This window comes from Ochotona princeps, chromosome 2, assembly GCF_030435755.1.
Source record: "Ochotona princeps isolate mOchPri1 chromosome 2, mOchPri1.hap1, whole genome shotgun sequence".
NCBI classification, from domain to species: domain Eukaryota; kingdom Metazoa; phylum Chordata; class Mammalia; order Lagomorpha; family Ochotonidae; genus Ochotona; species Ochotona princeps.
In genome coordinates this window covers 48,171,042-48,189,490 of record NC_080833.1, presented here as the reverse complement: position 1 = coordinate 48,189,490, position 18,449 = coordinate 48,171,042, and the positions used below count along the sequence as shown (strand labels likewise).

The following is an 18,449-nucleotide window of genomic DNA, read 5'->3' as shown; positions in this document are numbered from 1 at the left end:
AGGTCCAGAGGACAGTGAGTAAGACCATTGTTATCACATTCTCTTTTTTCCTTCCTGCATCTGGGGGGGCGAGGGGAGAGACAAGGGGAAAAGCCCCACCAGTCTTCCAACCATCCCAGGGTCCCAGATGTGGGTCATTCTCTGACAGCTCCACTCCAATGGCTTTAATAGTTAAACAGTTCTGAATTGCTGCCAATCTCGCCATTCCAAGCACAATGAAATTGCTGCAGATCCACTGGTTTACATAGTCCACCTTAGAGAGTCCATTTGCCTAGATTTTCACTGCCAACACTTGGCTGGGCTAGTTGATTGGTTTGTTCTTTCCTCCATCCTCTGTTCTAGTAACAGGTGTCCTTTGTAGGTTCTAGTGTACCGTCATAGCCTCCATGTGCAACTGGCCATGCTGTCCATTGCTCTGTCTGAGCCTCTAAGGAGGCCCAACTCTGACACAAGCATTGCACAGTCAGAGTACAGGCCCTGCAATTTTCTCCACGGTTGAAGTTCTGAGTCCAGCGGTACAATTGAGGGATCCCCAAAGAAACCTCATGTGGGGCAATCCCAAACCCGATTCTTGTGTTTGCTTGCTGATACTGGGTCAGTCTCATGTCTCCCAGTGATAATAGCTCAGAAAATCATTTCAGCCTCGAAAATGTAACTGGAACCATCATCCTAACTGGCATTCTTAGTTATTTTCTGTTGTACCCAAGCCACTCTGACTCTATGGCCAGAGTGGTCAACCTCAAACTCACAAAGACACTGCAGCAGCCTCCCATTGGCCTCAGAATCAGCTGTCCAGAAAGCCCTTTCATCAATTACAACATCTCCCTCAACTGCAGGCAATTGCCTAGGTTGCCTAATACCTAGGCAAGTGCTACACTGTTGGGAGAAAAGCAGCCAGTATCTGACAGTCACTTTAGATCTGTTTAAGGTCAATTTTGTGTTGTCCTCACCAATATGCCCACATAGTTGCTCATTCTTTTTCATACTTTCTTTTAAATGCAGGAAGGCAGAGAATTCCAGGACAGGACATGCCACCCTGCCCAAAGGCAGAGGAGGCTGAAGACTGCGTGGGGAGGGATGTACAGGGACATATTGGAGTAGAAGCAGTTGGGGGTGACAGGTGCTTTTCAGGTGAGGAATGACTTCAGGGGACTTGCACAGACAGAGCTACTTGCACTACACTTGCAGGTAGGCAACCAAGCTGAGACAGAGTGGTTTAAACTGGGGAAACTGGAGGGCATTCTGGGTCAGGCCAAGAAACCCACCTATGTGGAAGACCTGCGTTGGGCATAGCATAGCTCTCCCACCACTGGAACATGCAAAACCTGGGGCTGGATGAAATGCCTGGCTGGGCTGGGCCACAGTCCTGACCTACAAGTGTCTGAATAATAGTAAGGTTGAGCTACAAGCAACCACCAAAATATAAGAGAATGGGACCTGGGGGAAGATTCTGTATAGGAGTTATGGTTTACCTCTGTGCAACTTTAGCACCTGCTGGTTTACATGGAAAACTGGGGGAAGCTATGGGGCAAGCCAGGCTAGACCACAAAACTCACCAGACAGGAGCCCACCAGACATTCACAGGAGTTGGGACTGGGAAAAGGCAAGAGCAGAGTGAGGCAGCAGCACTTGCTAGCACATGCAAGAGCTAAGTCTGAGGACAGACCATACCAAGCAGGGCCATTGCCCGCACTAGCACACATGAGATACTAAGCTGGGAGTAGTCCTGGCAGAGGAACTTGGGGAACTCTCCTACTATGCCACAGCTCCAGTAGGACAAGACAAGAGCCAGGGCTGGGGGGTGAGCAGGCCAAGCAAGTCCACAGCACTCATCAGTATTTGTGTGGGTCAGGTATGGGAACAAGCCAGGCTGGGTCAAGCCTCAGCACCCACTGGCCAGCATGAGAGGCTGCACAAGGTGTGGGCTATGCCTGGCTGGGCTGGTCTGCAATACTCACCAGTGAGAGCTGATTGTGTGGATGGGCCATGCCAGGATGGGTCAAAGTATCCATCAGCACGTGCAAGACCTATGACTGGCAATGTGCCTGGTAGAGGAACTCTGGGGACTGCAGAGTTCCCCTCTGGCGTACTGGGAATACACCAATGTACTGCTGTACTGCAGCCCCCATTGGTGAATAGGAGAACCAGAGCTTTGGGTAGACCAGGCTGAAAAAGGCTTCAGCACCTGTTGGCATACATGTGGGCTAGGTCTGGGTCTGGGGCAGACTGGGCTAAGCTCCAATACTTGTTGCTGATTATTAGAGCCAAACTGAGTGTGGGACAGGCCAGGCTAGGCCATAGCATCTGCCAGGTCCTATGAGAGTCAAATCTAGGGGTAGGGGAGGCCAGGTTAGGTTAGGCTACTGCACCTGCCAGCAAGAGCTGGGACTGGGTGCGGGCCAGGCTGAGCAAGGTTGTAGCACCTGCTGGTGAATGCCAAGACTTGGGGTAGGCCATCTCAAATTGGGCTGCAGCACCTGCTGGCACACACAAGACCCAAGGCTGGGAGCAAGCCTAATAGGACAACTTAAGGGACTGCCTAGCTGGACTGTTGCTTCCAATGGTGAGTATGAGAGCTGGGATTAGGATGCGGTGGGTCAGGCTGGGCTAGACTGCGAGACCTACTTGCACATGAGAGCCAGAATGGGTACAGGCCAGGTTACATCACCAGCTGACAAGGTTGGACAAGATGCAGCACCTGTCAGCATACCTGAGGAGCAGATCTGGGGGCAGGGCAGGCTGAGCTAATCCACATCAACAACTGGTGTGCAAGAGAGCCAAATGGGATGTGGGCTAGGCCAGCATAGGCTGTAGCAGAGGCTGGCACATGAAAAAACTTTGGCTTGGGGTAAGCCTAGTGGGGTTTATTGGGTGGGTCACCCTGACTAGGCCACAGCACCCTCTGGTATGTGGTAAGGGCTCAGTCTGTGGTGGCATGGGTGGATTGGCCACAGCACCCATTGGATCACGTGAGATATTGGGCTGAAGTGTAATCTTGAGGCTGTGGAATCCACTGATATGTGCACTAGCTGGTGTAGGTGGCAGACCACATACTAGTCCTACACTGGTTGGTGCACACAAGACTCAAGTCTGAAGTCATCCCAGGCAGGGTTTCTTGGGGAATTCCCTGACTGTTCTGCTGGACTCAGATATTGGCAACACAGGATCACAGGATTTGTAGTCTGAATTTAGAGTGCATGTATTGGGCCTGGGCCTCCTCAGTTATGATGCCTGTGCGGTAGACAGCCTGTCCAGGTGCACACCAGGGAACATGACAGCCAGCTCCTCTAGGCCATCAAAAGCAAAGGATGGAAAGCAGAACGGATAGGACAGTTCTGCTGGTTAAGCTTTGTAGCATGTTCCTGGGTTTTTGGATAAACTAAAGCAGACTTTGTCAACCAATAGACCCTGGAAGGATTTTCTCAACCACAGAGCAATAAAATCAACAATGTCTCAAGGCTATCAAAATCACTCAACTAACACCCTTGATACACTCTTCCCCATACTAGAGTCTATATGTCATCAAAGAACCATCCCCCATCCCCAGGCACCAATGCAGTTTGACAGCAAGCAGCAGCCATCTCTTCCCTCCTCCCTTGTATACACAATAAAACAACAATTCCAACATCTCTTCTCCTAACTCATGCCATAAATTACCTGTTCCAGTGGAACTGGACCCATACATCCCCATTTCAGTGCTTTTGCAAATGCTACTCCTCCCCCAGTCTGGAATGTTCCTTTTAAGAGTTCTCAAGATCTATTGTTTTGCCCTACCTCTCCATTAGGTGAGAATGGATGGCCAACCCCAATTTCTTTTGATCCTTCATTCTTCACATGTCCTGACTCTAGATATGCCCCTATGTTTTGCAAAACATAGTTCCTGCCATCCTATAGCATAAAATGTAGTAGGGTTCCCCCCTCTTGGGTCACTACTCCCGCAGGAGGACATCAGAACTAGGACGAAGGCTGGGATGGCTAGATGGAGAGACACTCAGCAACATCCGTGAGGGCTAGATGGTTGAGTTGGTTAGATGGAACTAAGCTTTAATACCCATTCCATTGATAGGTATAGGAGCCAAATGGGAGGCGGAACAGACTGGACTAGTCGGCTATGCACATTGGCAGGCCAGGGTGGGAGGCGTGGCTGGAGGGGGTTATTGTGGGTTGCCCCCACTGGGCTACAGCTCCCATCAGTTGATAAAAGGGCCGAGTATGTGCTGGGCAGAACCAGGTTGGACTACAACACCCATTGGTTCCAGTGCAACTCAGGACTGAAAACAGAAACAACCCAGCAACTGCAACCACCAGCTAATCGTGGAGATGGACTGTACCGGGCCCTGTGCTTACTAGAACATACGGGAATCTGATCTGGGAATACCTCAAAGTTTGTTTGGAGATCTCCCCAATTGAACTGCTGGACTCAGAACTCTAACCAAGAAAAGACAGAAGACAGAACAGGTCAATCATTCATCTCAGTTATATGATGGCAGCGAAATACTGGGCAAATGAAGACCCTATCATGGACTGTGTCAATCAGTGGACGACCTCATTGAGCGAAACTGGCAGCGATTCATAACTGAAGAACTATTAAAACCACTTGAGCAAATATCTCAGCGCATGCCCCACATCTGGGACTTGAGGTGGGCGGGAAACCGGGTGGGGCTTCTCCCTCAATATCCCCCTTTACCTCAGATACATGATGGAAACAATATGGACATAACAGCATTACCCACTTCCCTATACCCCCTGAACCTTTTTTTTAACTGTAATTAACTATGTAAAGATTGTCAACAACAATACAATAAAATATATTAAAAAAATGTAGTAGAGAAAGCAGAAACGAATCCCAAAGGATGAACATTTTATCCTTTATTTTATTTTGATCAGATTTCATTTGTATTGCTATGTTTGGTTTATATAATGTGTTTATTACTAAATAGCAATCAAAAGGTGAATGATTTGCAATTATGTGGAGTTTCATGAAAGAAGAGTACAAGATACCATGAAAACATTTAGAGAATGAAGTAAGGTGTAGTTGGAAGTGATGTTAACCAAAACAAGAAATCTTTCTTGAAGAACTCACTTTTGAGCTCACAAACAGAGCAACACTCTTCAGTGGAATTTGCCTCAGTGATGGAATCATGGCATTATCAGTACTGTTCAGTCACCAGCCACATCTGGCTGTGCAACACTTAAATGCTTCTGCTGCAACAGGTCAGCAAGTGAATGCTAAGTTATATTCAATTTGAGCTAATTTAAACTGAAGCAGTCACATGTGGCTAACCACTATAGTATTAGAGAGCGTGGACCTAAGTAAGCTAATGGAAGGCAGAAAGGGTGTGCAGTTCTTCGGCTGAGATCCCATGGTATGTCTGAGGGCACAACAGCAGGTGGGTGTGACAGGAATGCAGAGCCCTGGGGAAAGTATCATGACAGAAGCCACGCCAGGATGCTTGAAGCTGACCACATAGGGCCCTCAAGGCCATGATTTTGAGTTCTGTCCAAATCACAGTGCGATGCTATTGAAGGGACAGAAAGCATAAGAGAGACACAATTAGCTTAGCATAGCAGTAAAAAAAAAAAATCACTCCCTTCACAAGAAAGAGAATAAATAAGAGAAGGAAGAAACAGAGAAGACTAGTAAGGCTCTTAGAAGAATTTAAACAAAAGATGAGGGTATGAGGTGCTGGAGATGGAGAGAATGCACAGATCTGACATGTCTCTGTTCAGTCTTATCACACATTACTTGGATGACACTGACAAAGGCACTTAAATCTCTAGTCCTGTTTTTCAACTTGTTGGAGTAACAACCCCATCCCCTATTCACCTTTACATGATGGTCAAATAGTGTATTGTTACAGAAACATTGTAAGAATGGAAGAGGCTGGACATTGCTGTTTAGTTCCACAGGGGCCATTATCTTTTTGCTCCCTTTTCCAGACAACCATTCACTTATTAAAAAAATTTCAGAAACTTTGGAAGAAAAAAGAAATTAAAATAGAAGGCATGTTTTTAATGAACTTTTTGATATCGATATTCAATTTTTTAAAATTTATTTAAAAGAGCAGAGTCACAGAGAGAGAGAGAGAGAGAGAGAGAGAGAGATGTCTTCCATTCACTGATTCACTTCACAAATGGCCACAATGGTCAGGGATGGGCCAAGCCAAAACCAGGAGCCAGGAGCTTCTTCTGGGTCTCCCACAAGGGTGCAGAGGCTCAACCACCTGAGCCACCTTCTGTTGCTTCACCATGTATATTTTCAGAAACTGGATCAAGAATGGAGCAAGCAGGATTCAAAACAGCAACCATAAAGGATGTCAGGGTCACAAGCAGAAGCCTAACCAGTTACATCACAGTGCCAGCCCCAGGCCATGAACTTCTGGAAACCCCCTCTTACAATTAGTACTCACCTAGAATAAAATGATACTTCATTGGCAAAATCTGTGTTGATTTTTGTAATATGCAATTTAGCTGTTTTGTCTTTAGGAGAAGTTGTATATCTATCCTAGACAAGTTCCAGTGTTTAGCAAAAAACACAAACACAAAGCACCTAGTAGCTGCCCAGCAAATGCTTGAGCAGCAAATCAAAGAATGACATTCAGCTAATCCTTGCTGGCTAAACAATTTCTCCACCTATCTTCCCCTCCTTCCTGATAGAATACCTCAATCATCACAGCCACAGTGGAGAGTGAGACTCTTTTATCATCCCATTTTATAGATAAGAAAACTGAGGCTAGAAATGTAAAAGTAACTTGGGCAAAGCAAAAAGTTCCCAAGATATTGGAATTGGGGTATCAATAAGCAATTTGGCTGCTGAATCTATGCCCTGTATGCAGTGCTACCTTTCTCATACACTGAAAGGCTTTCTCCCCTAAGTTTCACACCAGCAATGATGATCCCAGTAGATGTGACATGATTATCCTAGTGCCTCTGGAACACAGCCACACATCCATACTCCACATGAGGGCAATGGCCTCAGACCCAAGAGCTTTATTCAAGCTTGCTTAGTGAGATAGTATCATTAAGGACCAATGCCTACAGCACTTATGTGGCTAACAGTACTCAAATAGATGATACGTTGGCTGCCACTGGGAGATGATAAAAAATCTCCCATTAAACCAAGCTGTACTTAGAGTGGACCTTTTTTAAAGTGGGTTTTCATCAGGGGATTATATTTTCTTCTTGACAATTTCCTTAATGGCAAGGAGGGCTATATGTTAGAAGAACAAAGGAGACCCAAGGGCAAAGAGTAGAAGATTCCCACCAATGCAGGGGCTGAAACAGGGGGAGAGAAGAAGAAAATTAAACAGGCAGAAGAGAAGACATGCCTCTCTGATTCCTTTGATTTCTGTATAATGCTCTGGTGCTGCCCACCCCCCAGCTCCTCTCCCGACCTTCTTCTCCAGGGGCACTAACAGCAGCTCAGAGCTCATTAAAGTTTAAACAGACTGATCAATAAGGACAACATGGTGAATTGTCCATCTGCAAATTACCAAGCACCTCATAAATATTTAAAGAACTAAACTAGGGAACTGGGAAAAGGAAGCATCAAGGATCTTACTTTTCCCTCTAAAAATATGGGGGATGCAGGGGACAAAAAAAATATCTCTGCCCTTTCTAATCACAAGGATATGAAATCAACAGCCAACTCAAACTCAAAATATGCAACATATTTTCTAGCATCACTTCCCTGCCCAAGCCAGTGGGCTATATCCAATCTCAAGCTACTCAAGATGGCCACGTGCCTGTTACAGACTGAAGACTTCTGGTGTGCCAAGCTTCAGCACTTTCTTAGAACATCTCATGACTTCACTCTGGTGTGCCTCACACGGGCTGCTGTTGCCTCTGCTCAAGATGTAGTTCCCCTCATTTTTCCACTTCTGAGACCATTGATAAACAGATACACAGCTCCAGAGTCAGAATGCCCAGCCCCAGTATTGCCTCTATTACTTTACCAACTGTACGAACTCAAGTAAATTCCCTAACCTTTCTAATGAATTGGGGTTACTGTAAGGATTCCTCTCTACACAATGCACGCTAGTACTTTTTACACAGGATTTAGCATGTAACAAAGGCACAATAAACATTAGCTCTCATTATCCATGACTGTTTCCAAATTTGGTCACAAAATTAGCTTCTGTATCCCTGATCCTCCCTTCCCAGAATCTTCTCTGGGTTGTTTCTTTCCTTAGCTCCAGTCATCATTATTTCACTACACCATTCAGCACACTGTATTTTAACTATCCATCCTGCTGCTGGATAGTGAGCTCCTGGAAAGCGAGGCCTATCTCTCCTTCTGCTTTGTAGCTGACGTCACCCCAGTGTAGTAGCTGGCACCAGGTGGACATGCAACAGACACTCAGTAGGTGGGATTACGTGCAAGGAGAGAGCACTACACTTTCATCCATACCTTTGTGACAGCACAGCATGCAGCCCAGATGTCCTCAGAGGACTGCTCATGGTGGTTGAACTGAGGCTCCCATTTCTTAATTGGATGGTCTGCAAAAGCCAAAAGGACACCACACTGGTCCACCAGAGCTGCTCGGACACTGCCAGTTCCAACATCCACACCCAAATAGTAGCTCCCTGTTTCCTGTTCGCCAGACATTGTGAGCAATGCCAAAAATCTGTGAAGACCAAGAAAGTCTGCAAAGACAGTTTAAAACACATATTAGCAGTAGAAATTAAGGAGTGTGGCTATCAATGATGTAGCAATTTTTTTATGTATTCATCCAAAAAAACTTCAATGCTATCAGTGTGCTAATAAGCCATGATCTCAGTGGTAGTGAACAAAACAGACATGGCCTCAGACATTAAGTTTCCATTTTGGGAAGGACATTAAACATTTAATTGCGTAATTATTTAAGCAGAGTTGTACTGAGTGTTCTAAGGACAAATAGAAGGTTGCAGAAGAATTTAGAATCTGGAAACAATAGAGATTAAATTATTCTCAGTGAACTGGAATAAACAAATACAGTGACCAGAGAATCAATGGAACAGGACAATGGTTGGGTCAGACACTCCATTGATGACTGCCCAAGAAACACTAATTTGATCAGTTCATCACGCTCAAAGTTACCTTCACAAGAGCTGCAGGAAACAGGTGAAAGACTACAATGTCTGGTATTAGAAAAATAATCAGAGAAGTTGCATTGCAGAAATCAAGAAAGGAAATAGTCTCCATTATCAACCCCCAACTCTAGTTCCAACTATGGCAATGTGGAAAGAGATACTTTAGCTTACATATAGGAGAGACAGCGAAGTCTTTGGATTTGACTCCTAATGCCACCTAGACAAAAATCGGAGTTGAACAGAGACCCACAATCCAAGCCCGCAGACCCATATCTACAGATTGACCATCTGATCCCTCCATATAGCCATGTGACCTCGCCTCTACCATCTCTCTTGTAAACAATAGCAGAAAGCAACACAAGACTGAAGCCTCTGATAGTAGATCAAAACAGGGACTTTAGGAATTGCTCTTGGACCTTAGAAATGGGTCATGCTCGTGGGATGCAGCAAACAAAGTGTAAAATCTTTAGGCCAATGCTATAGATGAAAACTCTAGACTTGTCCCTGCATCAGGCAGAGACCTGCACTGTGTTGGGATGTACTTATTTCAGGAAGTTTGACTGCTGATCAAGCGTGCACTGCTGAAATTTCACAGTGCCTGATGGTAATGACACCCTGGTATCAACCAACTTAGGGACTGCATGAGTAGGTAAGGGGAAGATCACAAGAAATCACAGGAAAGTGTGTTAGCATTCATCCCTGAGCTGGTCAGATTCTAACAGACTCCATCACTAGACCAGTGCCCCTAAACAGACTATGCTTACTATCCCACTTTAGGCAGAAACATAAATCTCGGTGGAATTACTATCAGCCTCACACAGGCCTCGGATGAAATTCCAAGATTGCATTGAGCCTACTCACTGACCCAGGGCCTTCTAACATTGGAAAGACAGCAAGGAACCACAGGACTATATCATGACTCAGTTCCAAGCTGTTAAAATGCAATATTAAGAAGATATTAATTCTAACCATGCCCAACTCCAAGCTCGTGTTGATGGAGTTGTTGGGCCTGCATAAGCCAAGTAGAGTTTAATAGCCCCAGTTACTAGTCATATGCACCAACAAGCACAATTAACTGATAGAAATGGGACTGGATAGTGGGTATATAAACTATAGCAGGGTGAGCTTTAGTTTTTTTTTTTTCTTTTTTTTTAAAATTTATTTTATTGTATTGTTGTTAACAATGTTTACATAGTTAATTACGGTTAAAATTAAAAAAAAAAGGTTCAAGGGGTATAGTGGGTAATACTATTATGTCCATATTGTTTCCATCATGTATCTGAGGTAAAGGAGAATATTGAGGGAGAATCCCCACCCGGTTTCCCGCCCACCCCAAGTCCCGGATGTGGGGCATGCGCTGAGATATTTGCTCAAGTGGTTTTAATAGTTCTTCAGTTATGAATCGCTGCCAGTTTCGCTCAATGAGGTCGTCCACTGATTGATAAGGTCCATCATAAAGTCTTTGTTCGCCCCATATTTCGCTGCCAACAACATACAGCTGAGATGAATGATTGACCTGTTCTGTCTTCTGTCTTTTCTTGGTTAGAGTTCTGAGTCCAGCAGTTCGATTGGGGAGATCTCCAAAGAAACTCTGAGATATTCCCAGACTAGATTCTTATATGTTCTAGCAAGCACAGGGCCTGGCACAGTCCATCACCCCGATCAGCTGGTGGTTGCAGTTGCTGGGTTGTTTCTGTTTTCAGTCCCGAATTGCACTGGGAACCAATGGGTGTTGCACTCCAGTCTGGTTCTGTCCAGAACATACTTGGCCCTTACATCAACCAGTGGGAGCTGCAGCCTAGTCGGGGCGACCCACAATAACCCCCACCAGGCCCGCCCCCTACCCTGGTTTGCCAGTATGTGTAGCAGTAGACCAGTCTGTCCCCCATCCCATTGGACTCTTGTACTTGTCAATGGGTATTAAAGCTTAGTTCCATCTAACCAACTCAACCATCCAGCCCTCACGGATGTTGTTGAGTGCCTGTCTGTCTAGCCACCCCAGCCCCCGTCCTAGTTTTCATGCTCTCCCGCGGGAGTAGTGACCCAAGAAGGGTCACTTTTTCCCTCCCAGGTCTCTCTCAGTCCCGGTTTATGCACTCTTCAGGTGGTTATGTGGTTTGACTTGACAGAATTAGTCCCCAGTGCCAGCTGATGCTGCGGCCAAGCCCAAACATCCTTCACCCACTCTAATTTATGCTTGCACCAGCAGGAATAATCAGCCCAGCCTGGCTTTTCCCTGATCTAGTCCATGTGCAGCGCACAGGTGCTGTAGCCGTGCTTAGTCTGGTCTGTCCCCATCCCAGCCCACGGGTGAGCTTTAGTTTTATGCTCCAGTTGTACCGGTCTCAGTAGGCTCCAGATAGATTCCAATTCCACGGGCCTATAATAGCCACAGAAGCAAGGCTTGTAAGGATGAACTATCCCATTTTAGACATTACACCAGTTCATTTTGAACAACACAGTTACTACATCTTTGGGACAGAAACAAGCTTGGAAAATATTTTAGGAATGATGCAACAGCAACAGTGGACCTGCAACAAGCTTTGACTTAGTATCCTTTTGTGATGTATGAGAAGACTTGCCCCGAGGCACAGAGAATGTCTGGAAGAAAAGACATGAGCAAAGTCAGATTACTCTAATTCTTCAATACATGATGGGCATCACACCTCAAAATAAGCATCACCAAGTTCCAGGAAAACATGACCTTGCTAAACAAACAAAATAAGGTGTCAGGCCTGGCACAGTGACCTAGCAGTTAAAGTCCTCGCCTTGAACACGCCAGGATCCCATGTGGTAGCCGCTTCTAATCCCAGCGGCCCCACTTCCCATCCAGTTCCCTGCCTGTGGCCTGGGAAAGCAGTCGAGGACAGCCCAAAGCCTTGGGACCCTGCACCTGCGTGGGAGACCCAGAAGAGCTCCTGGCTCCTAGCTTCAGATTGGCGCAGCGCCAGCCTTTACAGTCACTTGGGGAGTGAATCATTGGATGGAAGATCTTTCTCTCTGTCTCTCCTCCTCTCTGCACATCTGACTTTGCAATAAAAATAAAATAAATCTTAAAAAAAAATAAAAATGAGGTGTCACAAATTAACCATAGAGGAATTTAAATTTTTCAAATGTTCAGGCAAATATTTAAAAATAGATGTTTTATGCAAACTCAAAAAATTTCAAAGGAACATGGAGGAATATTTTAGCATTCTAAGAGAGACTGGATAGATCATTCAACAGAAAAGCATAATAAAAGAAATTACAATCATGATAGAAGGCATCAGTATAAGAATTTATCAAACAGAACAGAATCAGTGGTCTTGAAGACAAGCTATTTGAAAATACATACTTGAAGGAATAAAAGATTCAAGGAGAATGACGTGAGATTACAGAAACTCTGGAACAGCATGCAAACAGCAAATACCTAAGTAATTACACTCAGGGTTCAAGGGGGATCTGAGAAGGACAAGGAGGTAGAAAGTATATTTAAACATAGCAACGGTAACTTACCAAGTCTAGAGAAGGCACATCTACCTAGGAATGGCAAGGGTGAAGGTCAAAGGACAGGATGGTAGTCAAATTCAACTTCCAAGCCAACCAAGTCTATTCGTCTATCCAAGACATAATGTAAATCAAACTCTTCAAGCTTAAAAAACAAAGAGAGGATTCTCAAATCCTCAAGATAAAATGAACAAAACATTAAAGGACCCCAATTCGCTGACTACAGACTTCTTGGTATAGTTTATAGGCTAGGGGTAGTTTAATGGGACTTCTGCAGCGCTGAAGGTAGAATTGCCAGCCAAGAATACCGTGCCTCATAATGCTATCTTTCAGTTAGGAGGCAGAACCAAAGACATTCCAAGAGGAAGCAAAGGAAAATGAATGTATCAGATCAGATTTGGCTTAGAAGAAATGTTAAATGGGTTTTTAAAAGCTTAAAGAAAGGAATGCTAATGAATAGAAAGCACTCCGCTACATAAAACAAATACTACCTAACAGGAAAAACAGACGCTAACACAAAGACAGACCCTAACACAAAATTTTAAGGGCTTTGAAAACGTACTTTCAGAAGAGAATTAATGAAGAACGCAAAGAAGCAGAAAGTGTCCTATATCAACTGAGGCAAATGGATATGTACAGACTATTCTACCCAATATCTATAAAACACATATTCTCAACATCATGTGTAGGATTCTCCAGGTCAAAGCTGGCACCATTGTATAGTAGGTTAGGCCACTGTCTGCAGCTCCAGCATCCAAAATGAACACCAGTCTGTGTCCCAGCTTCTCCACTTCTGATTCAGCTCTCTTGCTTATGGGAAAATTCTCTTGCTGGGAAATTAGCAGAGGATGGATCAACTTTTTGGGTCCCTGCACCCACGATGGGAGACTCAGAAAAAGCTCCTGGCTACTGACTTGGGATTAGCTCAGTTCCAGCCATTGTGGCTATCTGGGGAATGAACTAGTGGATGCACGATCTCTCTCTCACTCTCTCACTCTCTTGCTCTCTCGCTCTAACTCTGCCATTCAAATACGAATAAAATGAACCTTTAGAAAAAAGATTCTCCACGAAAGACCATATGATAGGTCACAACATAAACCTCAACAAATTAGAATAAGTATCCTTAAACCAGAACAACAAAAAGGTAGAATAAAAATAAAAACCTCAAGTAGCTAAATGTTAAATAGACAGAATCATGAATAATAAATAAAACAACTAAACACACAGAAATTAAGCAACTTATATATGAATAACCAACAGATCATATAATAAATTTCAAAGAACATTACACCTAAATTTACTGAAATGAATGAAAATGGAAATTCAACATACAGTTACAGAAATACTAAAAGGGAAGCTTATAGAAATCATTGCCTGCATCAAAAAAGCAAAAGGTCTCAAATAAAGAACTTTTTGCTGTACCTTAAGGAACTAGAAAAGGAACAAATAAAATTAAAAAAACTAGTCAAATAAAAAATAATAAGTCAACTCACAAATAATACAAAGAACAAAAAATTTAAAATTTAAATGAAATGAAGTGCTTTTTTTTTTAAATGAAACGGATGCTTTTTAATGACATGGAAAAGTTGTTGCAATAATTTTAAAATCATGTTTCAAGAGCCAGGATTCATACAGTAGAAAACAGAATGAATGTAACACATTCAATAAAAGCAGGCAATATTAACCATTTGTTGTTTTCTATATGCCTTTGTGTAATCAGCTACTAATACAATTTAGTTATGATCTTGAGACCTAATACCAAGTTCTCCAACTTTGCAAGGAACATGGTTTACAGAAAAGTCAAGAAATGGACATTGAGATGAATCCCACAAAAGAACTGGAAAGCTGGGGAAATGGGCAAACACTTCACAAAAGAACAAACCCAAATGGCAAATAAACATATGAAAAAATGAAAAAATGCTCAAGTTCCCTGGCAATAAGGGAAATCCAAATTAAAACATCAATGAGGTACCACCTAACGCCAGTAAGACTGGCCCACATGAATAAAAGCACCAACAACACTTGTTGGCGAGGTTGTGGGGAAAAGGGAACCCTACTCCACTGCTGGTGGGGCTGCAGGTTGGTACAACCTCTATGGAAATCAGTATGGAGAACATTCAAACAACTCAAAATCGACATACCGTATGATCCAGCAATAGCACTCCTAGGAATATACCCTGAAGTGCTTTATATTTGAAAAGTTAAAAATCATTGACAAGCTTTGTCTACACTAAGACAACAGGATTCAAACCCATAAATTCAAAATGAAGGAATGTGTTACACTGACAACACAAAATACAAAGTTATCTTACAAATCACTAACAAATTACATGACAACAATTTTTAGAACCTGGGAAAAAAGAAAAAAAAAATCCTGGACATCTATCCCTTATCAACACTGAATTATAAATAAATACAATACCTAAACAGAAGAAAAATGAGGAACCATATTAAATTATTAATTTAAGAAATCTCATCAAAGAAAAGACTAGCAGCAGAAGGCTTTACTGTTGAGTTCTACCAAACACTTGAAGAACAATTAATGGCAATTCGTAGAGTATTCCAAAGTGAGAAAATAAAAGCAAATGATTCCAAACTCATTCAACATACCAGCATTACACAAATCTAATAGAACAACTCCATTGTGAATACAGATGACAAAGTCCCCCCTCCCACCAAAAAAAATCGTGACAAACTGAATCAAATGACAATAAAAGCTTAAGCATCATGATCAATGAGATTAACCGTTTTAATGCAAGGATATTCAACTTACAGAAATAAATAAGCCTGATGCACCACACCAACAAGATGAAGAACAAAAATCAAATGATCATTTCAATAGATGGACAAAAGTAATTTGACAAAATTTAACATGCACTCATGATAACAAAGAACCAGCAACACATAAGAGATAAAAGAAATATACTCCAATATAACAAACGCCAAATATGACAAGCCAACAATTTATATTAGATTCAATGGTGAAAAGCTGAACCTTTACTAAGATTAGAAAAAAAGACAAGGATGTCAACCTCTACCACTTCTATTCAACATAGTGCTAGAGGTTCTATTCAAAGCATTTAGGTAAGAGAAGGAAATAAAGGGCACTAAAATCAAAAGATGAAGCAAATGCCATTGTTTGCAAATGACATAATCTTATACAGAGAAAACTCCAAATACTCCACCAAAAACTATTATATCCTATAAGCAAATTCTGCAAAGTCACAGGATACAAAGTCAATGTGCTAAAGTCAGTGCCACATCCATAACAAATTCTAAGAAAAAAAATCCAACTTCCAAGAGCCATAAAAATAAATATTTAGGAATAAGTTAATGAAGGGGTTTTACAACGAAAACCGTTAAGTCGTTCATGAAAGAAATTGAAGAAGACACAAAGAGATGGAAAGACATCCCATGTTCATGACTGGGCAATAAACATTATTAAAATATTCATAATACCCAACTGATTTACAGATTCAGTGCAACCTCTATCAAAAATATCAACTGCATTTTTCACAGAACTAGAATAAGCACTACTAATTTTGTATGTAGCCACAAAAGACCCAAAAGCTCAAACAATCTCAAGCAACTAGAATAAAGAAGGAAGCAGTATATTATCTAACTTAAAAATACATTACATCGCTATAGTAATTGAAAGAGCTTTCATGTTGCTATAAAAATAGATATATAGACCAATGGAATAGAGTCTCCAGAAGTAAACTAACAAATATCTGGTCAACCAATCTTTAACAAAGGTGCTAAAGTCATGCATTAGAGGAAGGTCAGTTTTCAGGCCTGGCATGGAAGTCTAGTGGCTAAAGTCCTCGCCTTGAACATGCCAGGATCCCATATGGGTGCTGGTTCTAATCCTGGCTGCTCTACTTCCCATCCAGCTCCCTGCTTGTGGCCTGAGAAAGCAGTTGAGGATGGCCCAAAGCCTTGGGACCCTACACCTGCATGGGGGACCCGGAAGAAGCTCCAGGCACCTAGCTTCAGATCAGCTCAGCTCTAGCTATTGCAGACACTTGGGGAGTGAATCAACAGATGGAAGATCATCCTCTCTGTTTCTCCTGCTCTCTGTATATCTGTCTTTCCAATAAAAATAAGTCAATCTTTAAAACAAAACAACAAAAAAAGAAGGTGGCCAGTTTTCAAATGATATTAAGAGCCAGCACAGTGACATGGTGGGTTAAACTACTGTTTGAAATGCTGGTATTTCATATTGGTATGTGGTTCAAATCCTTAACGGCTTAACTGCTTAACATCCATCTGGCGCCATTCTAAAATTCCTGGGACAGTAGTAAAATATGGCCCAAGTGCTTGGGCCTTTGCCAGCCATTCAGAGGACTCAGTTGAAATTTTGAGCTTCTGGCATAGACCTGGACCAGCTCCTGCCACTAAGGTCACTTGAGAAGTCAATCAATGGATGAAAGATCTCCCTGCCTTTGTCTGTGTGCCTGTCTCCTTTTCTCTTGATATGAAATAAATGAATGCATCTTTAAAAAATATAGAAATCATGCAAGGAAAACCGGATGTCCACCTGTGGAAGAACAGACCAAAGTATAAGGCCAAAGCTTTGAAACCGTGAGAATATAGCACAAAAGAGACAACACTTCAGGACTCAGAACAGAGAAAGCTTATTGCCCAGACTTCAAGACTGCAGAAAAGAAAATCAATAAATGTGATATCATAAGGCCAACAAGGAAATAATAAATGGAACAAAGAGATAACCTATAAAATACTTGCAGTTTATACATTTGAAAATGGTTAATAATAAGTCCCTCACATTACACAAAAACAAATAACCTAATTAGTGTGAGCACCACAGAGCAATAGGCTAAACTGCCACTTGGAATTCTCTCTTGCCATGCTGGAATGCCTGGCTTAAGTCCCAGTTACCCCACGCTTCTGATCCAGCTCCCCGCTAATGCATCTGGGAAGCAGAAGAAGAAAGCCCAAGTACTTGGGTTCCTGACACCCACAAAGAAGACTTGGATGTAATTCTTGGATCCTGGCTTCAGACTGCCTAGCTCTGACTATTGTAGATACCTGTGGAGTGAACCACAGAAGGACTATTTCTCTCCCTCTGTCTCTTCCTGTTACTCCACCTTTCAAACAAACAGGAAATCTTCAACTAACTGGGTTATTGAATGGGCAAATAGGAGCAAACATTTGTCAAAGGTAGAAATAAAATGCCTATCCTAGTTATAAGAGAAATGCAAATCAAAATCACAATGAGATAGCCTTTAATGTATTCATAATGGATATTATCAAGTAAAATAAAATATAGCTAGTGCTGGGAGGAAATAGAAAAAAAGACTCTTACATATTGTGGAACAGAATGTAAACTACTACAGCCATTTTGGAAAACAGAATGAAGTTTCCTTAAACATCTAAAAATACAATTACCATATGACCCAACAATCCAGCTAATGGGTATCTTTATATCCAGAGGAAATGAAATCAGTCTGTTAAAGAGACATCTGCATCTCCCATTTATTGCAACATTATTCATACAACAGCCAAGAAATGGAAACCCATACATAAAGCCTTAAAAAATGTGACCTCATAGAAGCTAAAAATATAATTGTAGTTACCAGAGCCTGGAGAGGAAAAGGAAGACGAAGCAACGTTAAAAGTACCAAGTTCTGGGTTTCTCATATATAGACAGATGACTGTAAAAAAAAAGTTAACATATATTTCTCTATTTTAAAGGACTAGACATTGGATCATTGTTGTGATCCAGTGTGTTAATTTTGTGCCTACTAGGCAAGCATCCCACATGAGCACCAGTTGAGTCCTAGTTGTTTCACTTCCAATCCAACTCCCTGCTAATGTATCCGTGAAGGCAGTAGACTATGGTCCAAGTACTAGCACCCCTGCAACCCATA

The 18,449-nt window shown here is 42.5% G+C and overlaps 1 protein-coding gene across 6 annotated transcripts in view; it reads right to left on the bottom strand.

Moving 5' to 3' along the window:
- The window catches only part of FGGY (FGGY carbohydrate kinase domain containing), a 447,653-nt gene that overhangs the window by 409,316 nt on the left and 19,888 nt on the right, over window positions 1-18,449 (bottom strand). For all 6 annotated transcript variants that reach the window (XR_009244423.1, XM_058657176.1, XM_058657171.1 and 3 more), the window contains one exon: window positions 8,411-8,646. Coding sequence is in view for 5 of the 6 variants with exons in the window: in XM_058657176.1 (XP_058513159.1) it covers window positions 8,411-8,608 (198 nt within the window). In the remaining variant the exon portion in view is untranslated. The remainder of the gene's footprint in view (window positions 1-8,410; window positions 8,647-18,449) is intronic.